This window comes from Enhydra lutris, unplaced genomic scaffold (genome assembly GCF_002288905.1).
Source record: "Enhydra lutris kenyoni isolate GAN:26980312 unplaced genomic scaffold, ASM228890v2 scaffoldscaffold53, whole genome shotgun sequence".
Lineage (NCBI taxonomy): Eukaryota > Metazoa > Chordata > Mammalia > Carnivora > Mustelidae > Enhydra > Enhydra lutris.
Window position 1 is genome coordinate 5,982,559 of NW_019154137.1, and position 20,823 is coordinate 6,003,381.

The 20,823-nt window shown below is 40.5% G+C and overlaps 1 protein-coding gene across 1 annotated transcript in view; it reads left to right on the plus strand.

Annotated features, from left to right (window-relative positions):
* Positions 1-20,823, plus strand: part of LOC111157250 (glutamate ionotropic receptor AMPA type subunit 3) — a 282,995-nt gene that overhangs the window by 204,613 nt on the left and 57,559 nt on the right. The window contains exon 11 of the mRNA XM_022518525.1: positions 11,687-12,063. Coding sequence (XP_022374233.1) covers positions 11,687-12,063 — 377 coding nt within the window. The remainder of the gene's footprint in view (positions 1-11,686; positions 12,064-20,823) is intronic.

Consider the following 20,823-nt stretch of genomic DNA (forward strand, 5'->3'; position numbering starts at 1 on the left):
GCCGGACACTGTGCTAAGTGCTTTATAGGCATTATGCAACTCAGTCCTCACAACATATCTCCAAGGGAGGTGCCATCTTATTAACATCATTCTACAGATGAAAACACTGAAGCCTAGAGAGGTGGTTTTATGTCAAGACCAAACAGCTTGTAGTGACATGGTGATTTGAACCTAGTCTCTGACTATGAAGTCTGCCCTAGACTGCCTGACAGCTAACATGTTATTTCAGACCCATCCCAACCTAAAAGATAGCTGAAACTTGTTGAAAGGTTTTTGGTGCTTCTGCTTTTCTGGAGAGAAGATTGGCCACAGAAGCACAGCAAAGACTTCAGGTGTCGATTTCTACTGGCCTAGAGTAACTGACATGAGCTCTACCAGCCCACTGTGACTCAGTAGCCAGAGCTTTCTAGTGTCTCAGAAGAAATCTTGTCACATTCTGTAAATAGCTCTGTGCCCTCCTGGCATCGAGCAAGACCCTACACCCAGTGATATAGAGCAAGACAGATTTCCTAACACGGCTCAGACAAAGACCTAGCTTTCTCACCAGGTTTTGGTTTCTCTCCTAGCATGTCCTCTGTACTGTGCCCATCTAATCACCACATTCACTCCCTCTTTCCAATATGCGTGAGTGAGAAAGCTTGAGAAATTAGAGTTCCTTACTTGTTTAATTATTTAGAAACCAGCTCTTTACTACTAAATAGGTAAAAATTCTGAAGGAGCCTTCCCACTTTTTTCCTCTAGTTCTTTCTACTAAAGACAAAAGAAATAGCCAGGGAAGTCTCTTAAAGAAATGTCGTCTGCCCTCATCTGACCTGGCACAAGTTTCTGATGCTTTCTGGGGTTAAAACACAAGGTACTTCCAGGGAACTGACAATAAACCAACTGCTGAATTCCACTTTCCCCTAAAACTTGTGGCTATGAAAAATGGAGGTTCTTGTCATGCTTGGATAAGACCTCTCTGTTAGAGAAGATGATCTCAAAAGCTGAATGTGTCCTCATTTTCATTTGAAAGTCTTAATCTTTCAGCATTGGCAAGTTTTACACTTCTCTTTCAATGATAGAAAGGGAGAGAAGTGAAAATGCAGGCATTCATTTCTGGCAGGCCTGGACTCCTGTAGTTTGCAAGTTGCTTAAGAAAAAAAAAAAAGTGAGGCTCCTGGGTGGCTCAGTGGGTTAAAACCTCTGCCTTTGGCTCAGGTCATGATCCCAGGGTCCTGAGATCGAGCCCCGCATCGGGCTCTCTGTTCAGTGAGGAGCCTGCTTCCCTTCCTCTCTCTCTCTGCCTGCCCCTCTGCCTACTTGTGATCTCTGTCAAATAAATAAATAAAAATCTTTTAAAAAGAAAAAAAAGGCAAGTGGGGCACCTGGGTGGCTCAGTCGGTTGGACATTTGACTCTTGATCTCAGCTCAGGTCTTGAGCTCAGGGTCATGACTTCAACCCCACATTGGGCTCTGCGCTGGGTGTGGAGCCTACCTAAACAAACAGGGTGTTGAGGGGAATTATCTCTTGCAATGAACATGAAAGCTACACAGATAGGAATTTTCTCTTATGCCTTTAGCATGTAAAACAGATCAGAGAAGGAAAAAAATGAAGAAAGGCAGAGATGAGAAAAGCTTTGCAAAGATTTCAGTATCCACCATAAAGTCTCAAGAAAGAGCCAAATGGATTAAATTTGTTCAGGAAGAAAGAAGCCAATCAGCCTCTTTTCAGATGATTCCTAAAAAGTTTTCTTTTCCCTCTAAAGAAAACCAAATCAAGGTTGATGTTTAGGGCACCTTGTATTGCTAAGAAGACTATTTTTGAAACAAACGTCAGTAGGACACAATGTGCCCCATTATATAAGCCCTTCAGAACATTATGGACTTGAAACTGTCCACCTGCTTTTAGAGGTTTTGATTTTGAGCTGGATGTCTATAACATCACCACATGGTAATTGTCCCCAGCTTAAATGGCTTACAGACCACAAGTTTTTATGGCTCCAAAACAGCATGTGTTTTAAGAGGACATTTAAAAACATTCTGTTGCTAACAGGGCTCTTAGATATCTTTTAGCGTACCATTTCATCCATTTTGCAGATAAATGTGGGGATCAGCCAGGATTGGCCAGTAGGACTGCCATTTGGGTAAACCAGACAAGGCCTGATGTGAGACAGAGATGACAGGAATGGTGGCAGAGATTGTGACAAGGTCACAAAATCACACAGCTTGGCAGAGCTTAGACTATAACTCCGGTTTCGTGACTCCTGGCCCAGTGCTCTATCCACCGGGTCACACTGGCTCAGTTTACTAAGCTTGTCAAATTGCAGGAAGATTGGTGTTGTATCAGATATGACATCCCTGCCTGACTTCAAGGGGCTTACAGTCTAGTTGGATTATGAGTTTTTCCATCCAAGTTACACATTGCGCTTATCTGTGGCCTCTAGAATAATGTAATGCACATCCTTGGTTATCGCTTGAAATATTTGAAAACCCAAAGTCAACAGCTGGGGATTTCTGCCCTTTTCTGATCTAACAGAAAAAGAGAGTCGAGAAAAGGGCTAGAAAGAAATTGAGGTCCTAATTGACAAAAGGTCGCCTGCCAGCAGGCAGCTCCTGTGTTCCTTATGTTCCCAGCACTTAGAACTAAAGATAAAGATGGGAGGGAGAGAGTTGCCTTGGGAAAGTCCAAACCACTGCCCACATTGGTACCTCTGCCTTAGAAGAGATCAAAGAGCTTGGGGATGGAGATGGGGCTGGAGGATTGTTGATACCAGGTCACATCCCCTGGGCAACCTCAGACTCCTTCACACTTCCAGGACAAATGGCAATTTTATAGATGCTATTCACACTGACATTTCTCTACCTAGAAGAAATTATCTCTTAAGTTGTCACTATCCTAAGATAGATTCATTTTCCATTAAGAAAGACAGAAAGTCGGGGCGCCTGGGTGGCTCAGTGAGTTAAGCCGCTGCCTTCAGCTCAGGTCATAATCTCGGAGTCCTGGGATCGAGCCCCGCATCGGGCTCTCTGCTCTCTAGGGGAGCCTGCTTCCTCCTCTCTCTCTGCCTGCCTCTCTGCCTGCTTGTGATCTCTCTGTCAAAATAAATAAATAAAATCTTTAAAAAAAAAAAAAAAAAAGACAGAAAGTCGATCTGTCCTTCCCACTAAAAGGCAGAGAAGCAAGGGTGCAGTAACAGACACCAAATATTCTCTTGTATTCTTCAGGTGATTACACTAGGCTTTGGCAGAAGGGCTGATAGTTTGATAAAAGTGCCTCTCTCTTTCAAATGATGTATATGAACTCCAGGAAGGAGCATTAATGATGCATGGACCTCTGCCACTCTGAGCAGAGCGGGTGGGGAAAGATTACCAACCAAATTTAGTCTCGCAAGGCAGCTCCCAGGATACCCCCTTATCTTCACTTTGTCTTTAACTCTCTCAGCTCCCCAAGGACAAGGAGCCCTAAGCACTAGATCTAGACTGGAACATGTTCTGGCTAAGCAGACGAAGAGATCCCATTGTGACACTGCTTGTTGTTGAACAGATTCAAATAGAGTTCATCCCGTTCCAGATCTAAACAATGGCAAACAGTAAATATCCCATAGAGTAAAGCCAATAAAGCAGTTTAAGTCCTGTCTTCATTATATAGCTATTGTCTATCTTGATTATGCCCACTCCTTTCTCCAACACATTTAAACTTTCCAAAGGAAATATCTGCCAAAGGCTACTAGAACCTTATGATTAATACAGGGATAAGGGATCAGGTCATGTCTGCCTGTTCTCTTGGTTAGCATAGTATCTTTCTGTAAGATTTATTTATTTGAGAGAAAGAGCACAAGTGGGAGCAGGAGAGGGAGAGAATCTCAAGCAGACTTCATGCTGAGCATGGACCCCGAAGTGGGGCTCGATCCCAGGACCCTGAGATCATGACCTGAGCTGAAACCAAGAGTCAGATACTTAACTGACTGTGCCACAAAGGCACCCCTACATGTATCTTATGCATTACATGCCAGTACCTTGCGTCCCCTCTCCTATCCTCTCTCTTGCTTTCAAAAAGTGCTTTAAAATGGCAGCTGACAAGCTTCTGCTCATGTGTCATCTCTAGGTCGGTTATAAGTTTTATATCAGGTGAAAATATTTTAAGATACAACATAAGCCTTTCCGCTGGGAAAAAAAAAGTCTTTTTTAAAAGATTTTATTTATTTATTTGACACAGAGAGAGAACACAAGAAGGGGAGCAGCAGAGGCAGAGAGAGAAGCAGGCTCCCTGCTGCGCAGGGAGCCCAATGCGGGACTCGATTCCAGGACCCCAGGATCATGACCTGAGCTGAAGACAGATGCCTAACCTCCTGAGCCATCCAGGCATCCCTCAGGAAAAAAAAAAAGCCCTAAATGCCATTTAAATTAAGTGTCATTTCTGTCTTATACCTGTCTGACTCATAAGTGCATCATCCCTACACATAGGAGTTTGTTGGTTTTTAAGTTTTGTGAAATTTACAACTTTGCCAACCCACCTATGAAAAGGATTATAAATCCCCTCAAGTTAAATCCCTTCTAATAATGCAGTTCCTCCAGATTTTCCACCGGTGAGTGGAAAATTCAAACCTAATTTGGCATATTTACTGAGCCCACACAGCCACTCGTAAGCTGCATGATTAAAATGCTTTAAGTAGTCAAGATGCAAGCAAAAGCACTAGCAAACTCTTACCCTGAGCTCTTTCCATTTGCTGGTTTTTATCTGTTACCTGAGGCACCTCCATACCACCCAACTTACCAGCCTAGCTTTGTGAAAATGGCCTGCCTACTGCTGTTCCTAACAGAGGCCGAAGCTTGAGAACAAAAGTCCGGTACTGGTTCAGGACACCAGAAGTGAGAGGCACTTCATTAGGGAGTCAACACCTCACCTCCTCCCTGCTACTTTCTAGCTCCACTGATCATTCTTAACCCTCTCTCCCAGCACAGCTGCCTTCCTAAGAGCAGAGACCAGGAAAGGAATGCTGTCTGAGGATTTGTTTTTCTCACTTTTTCATCAGTGTTGGCCTCCTAAATCTTTAATGTGCCTTGGAAATGACCTTCCCCCTCCTCTGCATTCTGCAGCTGTTCCAGGAGCACTAAATGGGTGTTTTCTGACACTAGTTATGTATTCCTTCCATTTCCCTTACTACTCAGGTTGATTACTCCACAGACATTATGTCAGGTAGATCTTGGGCTCTGAAATAATTGACCATTACAACATCCTTTTCATATAGATGAAGGGATGGTGCTGACAGAGGGTAAGGGCTTCTCCCCCACTGCCTCTGAACTGATGGGACAATCCTACTATATTGGTCCCACCAGGCAGGTATATAAGAGATGGGAGGGGTTGCTAAGTTCCCTACCCAGATGCCTGTCCTTGTGGATTGATCAGGAGCTCCTTCCCTTCTATTGGGTGAGCCTTCTTCCACCTGCTTTTTGCTAGTCCTTTGTCTTTTTCCAGCTATAATAGGTCTTTTTTTCAAGTTTAGCATGGGAAATCTCATGTTGGAGCCAGGTCCACATCAATGAGGCTTAATCGAGCACAGATTTAATGCTATTCTTCATTGACGGAGCATCCTCCAAAAAACAGATGAACTCCACCTTCTTTGGCAAAGCTCCTTCGAAAGAAGTAATTGTGGGGTCCCTGAGTGGCACAGTCAGTTGAGTGTCCAACTCTTGGTTTCGGCTCTGGTCTTGACCTCAAGGTCATGAGGTCAGGCTCTGCAGGGAGTCTACTTGAGATTCTCTCCCTCTCGCTTTCCCCCTGTTCACATGTGTGTGTTCTTACTCTCCAAAATTAATTAATTAATTAATTAAACCCTTAAAAAAAAAGCCAGACTGAGGGAAAAAGGTAAGTGCCTGGGTGGAGCACGTTCTTTCTGTTGTCTTACGTGACTTCAAAAGTACTTCATACTAGGAATGGCTTCCTTCGGGAATCTGTTCTTTCGCTACATATTCCTGGGAACCAGACAAGAAGCTCCACTTTTCTACCTAGCCACCTCTTGATAGTGTTTAGCTGTGCTTATCATCTGGTGGGTGTTTGTTGCTGAGGTGTTTTTTTTCCCTCATAAAGGGTGTCAAGATTCTCAGGCTCCTTTCTTTACCTGCTTGAAAAGAGCCCAATTCCCCGAAATTCAATCCAAAGTGATTTTCTCAGACAAATGCCCCTTATTTATGCCTTCCAAAACAAGGAAATGGCCATTTCTCTTACAACGATCAATTATTTAGACGTAAATGATCAAAAAACTAGTTAAATGAAGTAATTAAACTCAAATGAGATCAAATGGGAAATGATACGAGTGGGGCATTTGCATGGAGGCAGAAACACATTGGCAAGGATAGAAGGTGGCTTCATCTGTGAATTCTGTTGGCACGACAAGCCTCTTTCTAGCTGATGCAGGCCCTTTCTGCCAAAAAAAAACCCCACTAGCTTTCTGGCCAATTCCATTCTCCTTAGTAGCTTTTGTTTCTAAGATCAGATCTGGCCCCAAGCAAAAGGTAAAATAGGTAAAATTTGGCTTTTTTTTTTATCCTTCCTTCCTACTTTCTGATGTTCTACATTTTTCTGGACTCTTGGCTGCGTTTCTTTCACCACTGTACTGACACCCTTACTACAATCTGGTTGACAAACAAGAACAGTGTCTTGTTTGGGGCCCCTTTTCCCCAGTGTCTCGGAAGAATGCTTTCCCCTGCCACCTCGGGCTGTGTTGAATTAGGACTTACATGCATGTCCCTGTCACCATCTCCAGTGAGAACATTCGGGTTTTGCAATCCAAAGAGTCCCTTGATTTCTTGGCCTTTACACTGACTAATTGAAAATTCAGCCTAATAGGTACGGCAAAAGTAGGCATAAGAAAAATGTGAGTCCTAGGCTGATACCATTTACCTGTTGGCTTTGGCTTCTGTCCAGTTATAAATGCAAAACTGGTGATTCAGGAGTTAGTGGCAATGAGGGGAGTGTTGAAACTATAGGTAGTAATACTGAGGGGACAAAAATAATACTGAGGGGAGAAAGTGAAGGACAGGCCCTTAAAGGAGTCTTGCTTACTCCACAAACCTTCACTGACTATCCCCTAAGCCAAGCCCCATGACTAGACTCTGAGACTACAGAAGTACACCTTGGCTGAGAGAGCAGAACTGGAAAGAAAAGCCAGAGAGGGAACGTTTGAGAGATACGAGGAGAAGCCATAGTCTTCAGTGTCAGAGAGCCAAGAAAAGAGGGTACTTCCTGCAAAAGGCCGTGGTGTCACATGAGCAGGGAGGTCTGAGGGAAGGACTTTGAACTCCATATGGTAACCAAGTATATAACTGAAGAAGCAATGTCAGTAAATTGGAGGGCATGGAAGGTAGATCACAGGTGTTTTATAAAGACAAAGTGGTGAGCGCCTGGGTGGCTCAGTTGGTTAAGTGATTGCCTTTGGTTCAGGTCATGATTCCAGAGTCCTGGACTTGAGTTCCACATTGGGCTCCCTGTTCATCAAGGAGTCTGTCTGCTTCTCCCTCTGACCTTCCCTTTCATGCTCTGTCTCTCTGTCAAATAAATAAATAAAATCTTTTTTTGAAAAAAAAGACAAAGTGGTGTTAAAATCAAGAGATAGGAAAGGTGTATTTTTTTCAAGGAGATTACTGGTGAGAGAGAAAGATGCCATATTGTTAAGAGGATAGCAGAATCAAAAGAAGGTGGGAGGAGTGCTTTGTGTTTCATTTTAGGCTGTCAGTAAACAGAATTACCTGAGTATGATTTTGAGTAAGATCAATTAATGGTTCTCAAGTGACAGTGAGCATTCGAATCACCGGCGGGGCCAGCTAAATCCCCTCACAGAGCTTCTCGTTCCCTACATGGGGATGGGGCCTGAGAATTAACATTTCTAACAAGTTCCCAGGTGACTCTGATGCTGCTGGTCCAGCAAACCACACATTAGAGCCATTGAGATAGGCTGAGAAGGAAAAATTAGGAAAAGAAAACAAATGGAGCTGAGTTTTAAGAAGAGACGGAAGAATATGGGATATGGGGAATAAGTGGATTGAGCCTTAAAAAGTTCATTTGCTATGAGATGGTAGTGACAAAAGGAATAGGTAAATTGGGGTGCCCGGCTGGCTCAGTAAAAACATGCAACTCGAACTTGGGGTCATGACCTGGAACCCCACATGGGGTGTGCAGACTACTTAAGAAATAATTAAAAATTTTTTTTAAAAAGGAATAGGTGAAGACACAACAATATGTTGAGAAGGAAAAGGGCACAAAGATAATAGAGCTTGTATCAGTTGGCTGCCATCTCAGTAAAGAAAGAGGCAAGACTGGGGCTCCTGGGTGGTAGTTAAGCATCTGCCTTCAGCTTGAATCATGATATCGGGGTCCTGGAATCAAGCACCACATCAGTCTCCCTGCTCAGGCTCCCTTCTTCTCCCTCTTCCTCTGCCCCTCCCCGCTTCTCATGCATGCTCTCTCTCTCTCTCTCTCTCTCTCTCAGATAAATAAATGAAATCTTTTAAAAAAGGAAGAAAAAGAGGCCAGATCACCTGCGGGGAGGGTGAAGCTGGTAAAGATAAGGGTCTGCAAAAAGTTTGGAATAAGCATCACTCACAGACTTAGAAGAAAATCAGCTTTCCTGGGATAGATGATGGATTTAACTTCAGAAATGAGGAGTTTGAGATGGTAGTGAGCCATTCAGGTAGATTTGGTCAGCGAGCTTTTGGCTTTAAGAAAAGCCTGCTTTCCGTGGACTATAGGAGATCCTCCACGAGGGTGAGGAGTTTTGTCTGCTTTGTCTGTCTTGCTCACTGCTTCATCTCCAGCACCAAGAGTAGTGCTTGGCACAGAATAGGCACTCAAATATGCACTGGAGTAAATCTGAGAGGGGTTGATTATTGTCCATAAAAATAGTGTATAGTAGAAACCTGCACATATCTATGGCGTTAAGACATTGTGGTGGCTAAGAGCATGAGTTCTAGCAGCATTGTCCACAGTAGCCAAATTATGGAAAAAGTCCATATATCCATCGACTGATGAATGGATCAAGAAGAGGTGGGAGTGCCTGGGTGGCTCAGTGGGTTGAGCCTCTGCCTTCAGCTTGGGTCATGATCTCAGGGTCCTTGGATCGAGCCCCGCATTGGACTCTCTGCTCAGCAGGGAGCCTGCTTCCTCATCTCTCTCTGCCTGCCTCTCTGCCTACTTGTTATCTATCTCCCTCAAATAAATAAATAAAATCTTAAAAAAAGAAGAGGTGGTGTGTGTGTGTGTGTGTGTGTGTGTGTGTATACACACGCATACACAATATTACTCAGCCATAAAAAAAGGATGAAATCTTGCCATTTGCCACAACATGGATGTAGCTACAGTGTATTATGCTAAGTGAAGTAAGTTAGAGAAAGACAAACACCATATCATTTCACTCATGTGGAATTTAAGAAACAAAACAGATGAATATAGCGGAAGGAGTAAAAAAAAAAAATAAGAGAGAGAGGCAATCCATAAGAGACTCTTAACTCTAAAGAACAAACTGAGGGTTGGTGGAGGAGAGGTGGGTGGGGAATGGACTAAATGGGTGATGGGCATTAAGGAGGGTACTTGTAACGAGCACTGGGTGTTATATAGAAGTGATGAATCACTAAATTCTACACTTGAAACAAATATTATACTATATGTTAACTCATTAGAATTTAAATAAAAACCTGAAAGGAAAAAAACCACATGAGTTCTGAAATGTGAAGACCATGGTTCTAATCCCAGGCTTCAGTTTCTCCTACTTTAACCTTGGAATAATTATGTGCCAACCTTAAATTTGCTAAGAGAATTGAATAAGATTATATATATGAGGTGCTTACACACAGAATAATCATTGATTAAATGTTAGCTGGCTATTTATTATCTGCATTTCCCTTAAAATTAATTAAGATGTGTTTTTAATCAGTTTGAGTCACCACATGGGACTCAGGGTAGTAAAACATTTCTTTCAAAACATCCTCTATCTCAGACTTCATTACTCCTCCACCTCTCCTCACTGGTAAGGATACTGAGGGTAACTCTATTTACATAGGAAAAAAATGATCAAGTTTGGTCTTTTTATTTTTGTTTTTTGTTTTGAGATAGCAAGTGTGCACATGTGTAAGCAAGCAGGGTGAGGGCAGGGTAGAGGGAGAGGCAGAGAGAGAATCTTAAGCAGGCTCCACACCCAGCATGAAGTCTAACCCGGGATTCAATCTCGTGTCCCTGAGATCATGACCAGAGCCAAAACCAAGAGTCAGGCACTTAACCGACTTAGCCACCCAAGCACCTCAAAATTGGTATTTTTACTTCATATCTGATATACCATCCAAAAGGCTTTCCTTAGAAGCACTTTTCTGGGTGTGTATTTTAAGGCCTGGCTCCACACTAAAGCCTACTAAACCTACTACTGTTGTAGAGGAACCAAAGAAATAAGTGCAGAAATTCCTCGTGCTGGAAAGAAAAGGAAAGAAATTCCTAGTGCCTTTTTTCATGGGATTAATATAAAAACTTTGCCTACCTTTGCCTGAGCCCATTATGCAGGGCAGCACTGATACATTTATTTTATTGATCCAATACTCATGAGTGCTACACTGATATTTGTCACTAGACATGATGGCTTCCTATAGAAATTAATATGTATTCTAATAACTGTTTAACCCTTGTTATTGCCCATGCAGAATTCTTTCATGTTTGCATAGATTATATTCAATAGTCAATAACTTATTTTCTAGGCATCCATAGTTTCTTTATTTAGGATGTGCTGCGGTGATAGATTAAAATAAAAAAAAAACCAGAAGATTGAGTCCTTGCCTTTAAAGAACTTTATGTTTTAGTATACATTCTCTGAAAAAAAATTCAAGAATAATAACAAACACTCAAGTATTAAACTGAGGACTATAGTCCTATGTTGCACCTCATGGTGGGGAGGTAGGCTCATATAAGGAGTCTAGACTATATCCTTGCCTCTTAAGAACTCCCAGTTATGTGAGGAAGCTAAGACATAAGGGGATGAAAATTAAAATTAAAAACAAAAACAAAAACAAGAGTTGGAGTGCCTGAGTGGCTTAGTCAGTAAAACATCTGAGTCTTAGCTTCAGCTCAAGTCATGATCTTGGGGTCATGGAATCAAGCCCTGTGTTTTGGCTCTGCACTCAGCACAGAGTCTGCTTGAGATTCTGTCTCCCCCTCTCCTTCTTCCCCTTCCCATCCCTCCCTCCCTCTCTCTCTCTCAAATAAGTAAATAATTCTTGAAAAAAAATAAAACAGGAGTTAAGCTGTAATTGGGGCACCTGCCTGGCTCAGTGGGTAGAGCATGCAACTCTTGATCTCAGGATAATGAGTTCAAGTCCCACGTTAAGTGTAGAACTTACTTTAAAAAAAAAAAAAAGAGTGAAGCAGTGATCTGTCACAAGGGAATACAAGTTGATTTGCAAGATACCAAAAAAAATTCTAAGAAAAAAATTGAGTTAGTTGCTCTAAGGCAATTGGTCACAAAGGACAAAAGACCAGCGGTGTCCTTTTCTTACTTACCATCGAGTTAGAGTGTTCTTAGAATCCATTGAATGCTACTACTTTTCTGACCAAAGCACTGACAAATTAATTGGTTATAGTGATCTAAGAGTTTATATTTGCACCAAAGAGGTATAGTAAGTGGCAAATGACTAGTGGAAATACTGTCTCTAAAAGTCCATTTTTTTTTTCCAGAGGGCTGATATAGCTGTTGCTCCACTCACTATAACCTTGGTCCGTGAAGAAGTCATAGATTTCTCAAAGCCGTTTATGAGCCTGGGCATCTCCATCATGATAAAGAAGCCTCAGAAGTCAAAACCAGGCGTATTCTCATTTCTGGATCCCTTGGCTTATGAAATCTGGATGTGCATCGTCTTTGCTTACATTGGAGTCAGCGTAGTTCTTTTCCTAGTCAGCAGATTCAGCCCCTATGAATGGCACTTGGAAGATAACAATGAAGAACCTCGTGATCCGCAAAGCCCTCCTGACCCTCCAAATGAATTTGGAATATTTAACAGTCTTTGGTTTTCCTTGGGTGCCTTTATGCAGCAAGGATGTGATATTTCTCCAAGGTTTGTTTCCATGTCATACCCAATGCCTCCTTGCATTCTGTGGCCATGACCCATTCATGTACATCTGGTATTCACCCATCTCAAGTCCAGATTTCTTTCACTTAACATTCCATCCAATGAAAAATATATCATCAAGCCATTTTGTTTGCTTGCATCCATAAAGTGAGTGTGTTATTGGTGGTGTTCTGAATGTCCTTCATGAATTTCTATGGTATTGTGTATTTATATATATTACAGCAAATATTTAGACTCTGGATAAAGGCAACACTATCAGCTAATATTAATATTATTCAGATAAGACTAATACTAAATCTTGGTCAGATCAATCAGGTATGGTTTCCTCCTTAAGTGAGCTAAAAACATTTTCTCATTTGTCTAGAGATGGGATCCAGAAAAAATTTGAAAGAATATAGAACTCTTCTTAAAAGCCCTCCCACTTTCCCCTTTCAGTGTCCTACCTTTTTCATTTCACTCTTAGACTGCCTAAAACTATTCATTGTAACATCTCGCCCAAGTTTTATAACTAAAGCTATAAAAGTACTGAAAGTATAAAAGTATAAAGGTACTAAAATGAAAACTTAAGAGTCAAAAAAAGGAGAACTTAAGGGGAGGTCTCTATGATATTGGATTGGACAAAGAGTTTTCAAAACATAAAAAAGAACAATCCATTTTTTAAAAAATTGACAAACTGGACTTCATTAAAATTCAAAACTTTCATATTTCAAAAGCCCTCATTAAGAAAATGAAGAGACAAGCCACAGACTGACAGAAAATATTAGCAAATTTACCTCTGATAAAGGACTTATATCCAGAATATATAAGGATTTCTTGCAACTCAATATAAAGAAGACAACCCAATTTTTAAGATGGACAAAATATTTGAATAGACCTTTCCCCAAAGAAGATATACAAATGGCTAATAATCACATGTAAACATGTTCAACATCATTAGTCATTAGGGAAAAGCAAATTAAAATCACAATGACATGGGTGCCTGGGTGGCTTAGTCAGTTAAGGATCGAGCCCCACATCAGGCTCCCTGCTCAGCAGGAAGCCTGCCTCTCTCTCTCTCCCTCTCCCCCTGCTTGTATTCCCTCTCTCACTGTCTCTCTCTGTCAAATAGATAAATAAAATCTTTAAAAATGAAAATTAAAATAAAATAAAATCACAGTGAGATACCTCTATATATCCTCTAGAATGGCTGTAATAGAAAAGACAGTACCAAGTGGTGGTGAGGATGCAGAATGACTATAGCTCTCATCCATTAGTAGTGTGAATGCAAAATGCTACCATGAAATAGGAACACAGTTCCACAGTCTCTTATAGTTAGACAAAAACTTGTAAGATGACACGTCAATTCCACTTAGTTATTTACTGAAAAGAAAACCTATATCCACACAAAGACTTACAAATTTTCATAGGAGCTTTATAAAAACCAAAAAGTGGAAACAACCCACATGTCCATCAACAAGTAAATGGATGAACACAATGTGGCATATCAATCCAATGGAATACTATTTGGCAATTAAAAAGAACAAGCTACTGATATGCTATGACATGGATGAACTTTGAAAACATGATGTTGCATGAAAGAAGCCAGACACAAAAGGCCACATATTTTATGATTCTATTTATTGAATTCTATTTATTGAATGTCCTTTATTGCATTGATCCATTTGTCCAGGATAGGCAAATCCATAGAGAAAGTCTCTAGGGACTTAGAGGGAATAGAACGAAGCTAAGAAGGACAAGGATTAGGCTGAGGCAGGCAAGGCTGAACACAGCAAGTACAAGGGGCAAATTCAGTCTTTATTTAAAAATTTTGATATTTGTTCATCATGGGATTTTTTAATTAATCTTGATTTTTAAAAAAATATTGCACTATAATGTTCTTTACCTTGATTAATAAGATTTTGGTACCACTCTAAATTTTGTGCATGGCGTAAATGCCTCATTGATTTCACCCTTGTCCTGACCATGTCAGGATTAAGCACAAATGAGCATGAAGAAACTTTTCAGGGTGAGGGAAATGTTCCAAAACTAGATTGTGGCAATAGCTGCACAACTCTTAAGTTGACTAAAATTATTCATTGTACGCTTAGGCTGGTGAATTTGATGAGATGCAAATTTTATCTCAGCGAAGCTATTGAAAATATTGAATGTGAATGTCCTAGATCTCACCCACTTAGTTTAAGTGGTAATTCACCTAAACAAAACAGTGTTGAATTTGTAATCATAAAATATTGTAAGCAAATGTGGTATCTTTAAAATCGGTCGGGGGGAGTGGGGTTTTTTCTAAAATAAAAAGTTGTAGTTTTGGTAAAACTGAACATTAATCCAAACACTGACTAGAGTCTATTATACAAACATATGGGGATTTTCATTTAGACTATAAGGACTCAGAAGTTCACCTACTATGGTTTTACGACATACTTCATTTTAAGATTATCCACCTGGAGCACAAAACATTTCAAATGAAGTTTTGCAGCATAACTCACGGGTAACCATCTTCAAATTTCTAATGTAATGTGCATGGGACAAGCCTCTCTTGTCTAAGTCATACCTTTTGCCACTCTCAATCTGCTTGGTCAGATACTCCAAATGATTTTACTCCTTGTTCCTTTTGTGCTTATAATGTGTGTCATTTTGTGATACTATCTGGGAGTTCATTTATTTTGCTAGTTTCTTTTCTTATTTTTTTTAAATGTTCACTTGAGAATAGGGTTTCTGAACGTTCCCTAATTCAGTGATTTTTAACATGGCTGGTAATCTGTGTTGAGGCAATGCTAAACAGTCATTAAGGCTAGAGATTTTATTGGTTTCTGTAAGTAAATTTTCAAAACTAAATTTGTGATATCCCCACCAGTGTGCTGCATGCTACTCTGTGTACTCAAACTTCAAAACTATCTGTTTTTAGAAGTATTTATGCATATTGCTTCATTTAGTACTAACTTAAAGATGATGACCTGAAAATGACAAGCTGGATAGATTCTTTCTGGTAGCAGAATTTAAGCTGTGGCTCTTCTGTGGCACTGAAATATATCAAATCCTTTTTTCCCCCCAAGATGCACATTTCATTACGCTTCGCTAGGTGCTGTCATATAGAGCAATGGCTTTCAAATTTTCCGACCATGTCCCTCAGTATGAAATACATTTTCCATCATGACTTAGTGTGTGTGTGTGTGTGTGTGTGTACACATATATATATACATGTATATAACATGTATATAACATAAGCATCACCAAACATTACCCTTACAGCATGCCATGCTGTTTTAAATGCTGGTTGCAACTCAACCCAGCAGTAAGACACACAGGCTGTGGAGTAACACTGGTCTAGAGTAACAAATATTCTCTTTTATGTGTTTTTGAGTAATAAATTATTACTCTGTATATTTTCTACCAAATGGGTGATCCCTCTTTCAATATTGCTTTTTGTGTCCTTCAAAGGAAATTATATCTTTAAGCCTCTTGATAAAATTTTATACCTTGTAGCCTACTTACTTCTCCTTATCTTGAGAGCTGTATTAGTTATATATTTGTGCTCAATTATATAACAGAAAATTCCACTGAAATGTGCTTTTCTATGAACAGATCTCAAAATTCCTGATAATGACATAGTTGTGCTCTAAGATTCATGGTCGCCTTTATGGCAAATGCCAGTGTTATACTTTATTTCTGTTTAATGGCCACACTTAGAATTCAGACTCTCCAGAAAGCCCCGAATGTGAACATGCATTGTACACTCTGACTTTTCCCAAAATTGAAGCAGTCCAAGGAATTATAAGAGACCACATTTTAAAGTAGAACTATCGACTATCACAGCAGGAGGAGATGTCAGATAAATTAACCCAACTGCTTCTGTTTCCTGAGGGCAGAGTGACAACAGCCTTCACTGAGCTCCCACCATGTATGGGCACTTTTCCTGCATTATCCTATGGATTTTAATCCTCGAAACACTGCTGCCTTGTACTTCTTTTTAAGCTGAAGAAGGTGACACCCAGAGTAAATAAAAAAATCTAACTCCAACTCCACACCCTATGCTGTTCCATTTTATGCTTCTTTTTTCACAACGTAGACAAAAGAACTGTACACAGGGAGATACTGTGGTAGAGGTCAGGGTCATAGGGATTTAAAAGCCAGCAGTACAACTGTTCCAAACTGTACCACACGCTGCCTCCACTACCAACCTGAAGGTGCATTGCTTGTTTCATTCTTTCTTCATGTGTCCAGTCTCCCAACCTCCAATGAAACTCTGCCTCCGCCCGGGTTGTTAAAGGAAGGTTTGGGCAGTGAGCGCTTAAAATGCTGCTGGGCGTATGTTCACTCAAAGAGTGGGAAATCAGCAATGAGACAGCATGAGTAACACCGAACATCATTGCATTTCCATCAAATAAAGGTATTGACAGAGGCCTGGAAGCTTAAAGAGCCTGTGTCAATATTAGGTTTGATATTTTCAACTACTCCAATTGTTCAGAGTGAACAATTCAGCTAGAGGCTGAATCACCTTTAGAGAGGCTAATTAACATGATCAGCTTAGGTTATACCCATATACAAACTGATTTGTTTGGGGCAGTTGGGAGAATAAAGTATGAGAAGATGCCACTCAACCCTCTTCCCCAGGAGGGGTATGGTGAGATTGGCAGTGGGTGTAGCCAGATGGAGGTTGTGCGTAGGGGTTAAGTACTCGGGTGCAGGAGTTAGTCTCACTGGATTCACAATCTGCTTAGGAGTTGTGTAACTGCTTAGGAGGGCACGTTACTAAATCTAGCTAAACCTCAGTTCCTCATCCATAAAATGTAAAGCATAGTACGGGGGATATAGTAAGTTCTCGGTAAAGGGTAGCTATCTTCCTTATTAAACTAGCTGTTTTTCACCACCCAAACTTCACAAATACTAACAGTTAATATTGTACTTGCATGTTAGTCCCATAAACTCCTTAGGAATTCAGTTGAAATTATAGGCAGTGCCACATAGCTGATTTCTGATGAGAAATAACCAACAACTTGCCCTCTTGAATCCATATAGTGCCCTCCTTAAGGATTACACCTCGTGCAAATGTTTTGATTGTATGTTCTATAATGATTTACTGATATTGACAGAATGTTACAGTTTTTTTAGATATGTCATTTATTTCCTTTGTAAAACTTGGATAGAACCTTGCTGAGCCATCCAAAGTCCAAGTCCTTCCAGACAAACGCTCCCCCTGCTGACTTTCTTTGAAGCTGCAGGGCCATCCAAGGGCTAGCCAAGTTGAAGATCGGAGGACTGGGGGAATTCTAGCAGAGAAACTGGAGGGATCAAGCTAACTTGAATCTGATTACTGTGTGCATATTATTCCAAAGGCATTACTCTTCTCTAATTCCACAAATATCAGATACTGTCCAGGTTAGGTGACACACAGATCCTTTTGTCAGATGGAGAATACGCGCCAAATAATAGAAGACACGAAGGGTATGAAATGAATGGGACCAAAGAAAACAGGATTTGGAGGCTCCATTTTAAGCAAAAGCCTTTCCTTTGCTGATGTTTGACCAGAGTCTCATCCTACTGCAAATTCTCTTCAAAGTAGTAGTGATGTGCAGATCAATTAGTGGTGTAATAGCAGGATTTTTTTTTTTTTTAAAGATTTTATTTATTTATTTGTCAGAGAGAGAGAGGGAGAGAGAGCGAGCACAGGCAGACAGAGGCAGAGGGAGAAGCAGGCAGGCAGAGGCAGAGGGAGAAGCAGGTTCCCTGACGAGCAAGGAGCCCGATGTGGGACTCGATCCCAGGACGCTGGGATCATGACCTGAGCCGAAGGCAGCTGCTTAACCAACTGAGCCACCCAGGCGTCCAGTAATAGCAGGATTTTTATTGCAACAATTTTATGACTTTTTCTGGCTGAAAGCCATAGTTCTCAGTCTTCGGGAGATGGTTTTTTATTCCCATCAGAAAATACTGTATGAGCCAAAGATTGATTGTGTCATAGAATGGGCATTGAATAGAGTGTAGAAAAGATACATACTTTGGAAGAAAGAATGGCGAGGGCGGGAGGAGGGGGTAGAAAGAGCACAATGAAGAGTTTGTGCACAGGAGAAGTGGTTACAGTTTCAGCTCTTGATCTTGTGAAGCTAGTAAAGTGCAGATTTCAAAATTTACTTACAAGCTGAAGGTTACAGCACATAGCTCACTTTTATTATCATTTCAGAGGTCATAAAATACATTTTATTATTAACTCAGAAACTCTACTTCCGTATGATTACAGATAATGAGAGCATTGTATATTATTTTGTGGTGTTTTTATGTCTGTTTTTCTCTTGTTGCTAATCTACTTTCATTCACTTCCTCTTTTATTTCTTCAAAAGGTATGCTATGTTCCTTATAATGCATTTTTATAAATACTAAATGTGCAGAATTTTATAGCCATTTCATTCTGCCAACCTCAAAATCTGTCTTGTGCAACAAAACTATTTGAAATGAATGTTAAACATTTTGAAGCACATTAATGGAGGGAAAGAAACTGGGAAATGACAGATCTTTTTAACTCAACTATAAAGTCTTGTCTTGTTTTAATAGATCCTCTTAAAAATGTCATGGGGCTGACCCATCAGTCACTTCTTATATAGCCTCCGTGTGAAATGTGGGTTATTAAATGGCTATGATTTCATTAACGAGAAAAGGGAAATGTAAAAATTCTTACAGAACTCTTCCCTGTGAGTTCTGCTGTGCCTTTTCTCAGTGAAAGGATTTAGGCATTCATGCCATGAAGGAAAAAAAGTGGTAGAAATTCCTTCAAGACTCTTGTCAAAGCTACTGCTGCCTTGAAGGGAGAATGTTGAATGCAAGCTTGTGTGTTTCACACAGATTCCAAGGAAGCTCCTTTTCCATCTCTGCTGAGGCTTGTGGATACTATTATACCCTTTCTCTGTGAATATTCACCAAAATTTTCCAAGCACATAGGAATATCATCATATTAAGCACGGAGTTGCCTGAGTCAATAGCCATGTATACAAGAGGCCACAAAAATGACCACTTTGCATTTAGGTTTATTTTCAGTTATGTCAACAACCAATCTCAGCGAAGTCCTACAGAGCAACCACATGATTATCTGGGTCACCTATTATGGTGGCCAAAATAACCAGATTAGCAGATTAGCGGGCTTGATTTTAGATCATACAGAAACAATCCATTAGCCTCGATAGAATGGCACAAGTGCAATTTCCATAAATTACTGTATTTTTCTCCTTGTCTCAAGTAGACAATGCATAAACTATGATTGGTATTCACAGCAGCTTAATACACCCCTTTCCATACCAAACCATGATTCTGGGAATACGCCAAAATCAGCTCTCCCCTTGGTCTCAGGAAAACCCCATCATTCCAAATAAAGATGGCATTCCCAGTTCCATTCCAAATGAATAGCAGATAATAAACAATAATTAGCCAAACATGTTTGCTTTTCCTTCAATTCTCAGTTATTGTTCAGAAAATTGCACCTTCTATAATGTATACACCATTCTGGATTTTCTTAGACAAACTATGACTATTTTTTAGCACAAAAATATGGGCATTTCTTTACATTTGTGTAAGTATAGGTTATTTATTCCTATTTCTCATCTCTGTGCCTCAGTTTCTTTATCTGTAAAATGCTTCTGTTTTGTAATCTGTAAAAATAGTACCTAACCATAGAGAGGAAGGATTGAAAGAGTTGATCCATGTCAACCTAAAGCAATGAGAACAATCTCAAAGGGCTCGGTAAGGGTTAGCTATTATTGTTATCATTTTTATTACTCTATTACTACAGATGCTACTACTTTGAAACATTAATCTTTTATAGAGTAAAATTATTTCCAGAGTCAGATCAGTTGAGGATAACTTAAATATATATGGCAACAATGAAGAAAGACTATAAACGTCCAAATTCATAACTGAAATATCCCGTAAACATGTAGCGTTTAGAAGTGTAACACATTCTTTCTGCCTCATCCCAATGTTTTTACCTCTTCTGATTAAAAGGGACATGTTCCCAGAGGACATACTGAGAGAATATAACTCTTAGAAGAATCCGTTGCAAAGCAGATTTTCACATCTGAAAGGCAAAAAAGTGTGTTCAAAAATAAAGAAGGAAGGGTGGTTTTAAGCATCCAGGAACCAATAGGAATGCTAGACTTCCAAAAAATAACGTAGTTTTGTTTTAGTTCACCAACAATGAACACCATTTATCAAAACACCTGCCAAAACTATTCAACCAGAATGTAAAGTCAAAAACAACTGATTTTTCCAGAGGCTAATACAAGTTTATCTTGGGACACGGGAATTTAAATTTGCTTCAAAGTGGTCAAATGCAAGTACTAACAGAGAAGAGCTTGATTTGCCGGCTTTCAGCCCAGAACTGCCCTCTTCCCACAGGGCCTGGCGCATAGAGCCTGGCAATGTGCCAGGCTCCTATGCCTATTTTTCCCTTTATGACAAGAGTGGGTTCTTTTCCTGTGAGCTTTTCTGGGCATGGGAGAGAAGAGCCTAATCAGGATGGAGCTCTGCCACACAAAGAACTAGCCTAGAGATAATGTGGCGATGTTTTATAAAACCTAGGGACCAGATTTTCATTTCTGCAGCCAGAGCCAGCCTTCAGCAACACTCTGAAGGAGACGAAGCTGCCTCCTTCTGAGCTGCAGCCCATCCCTGAGCATCCGGGGCCTTCACTGCTCCCTGACTCCACAGACCCTCTCCCTGGGCAGCATTCCTGGTGCAAGGCCCTCACTCCCAATCTCGGCTGCA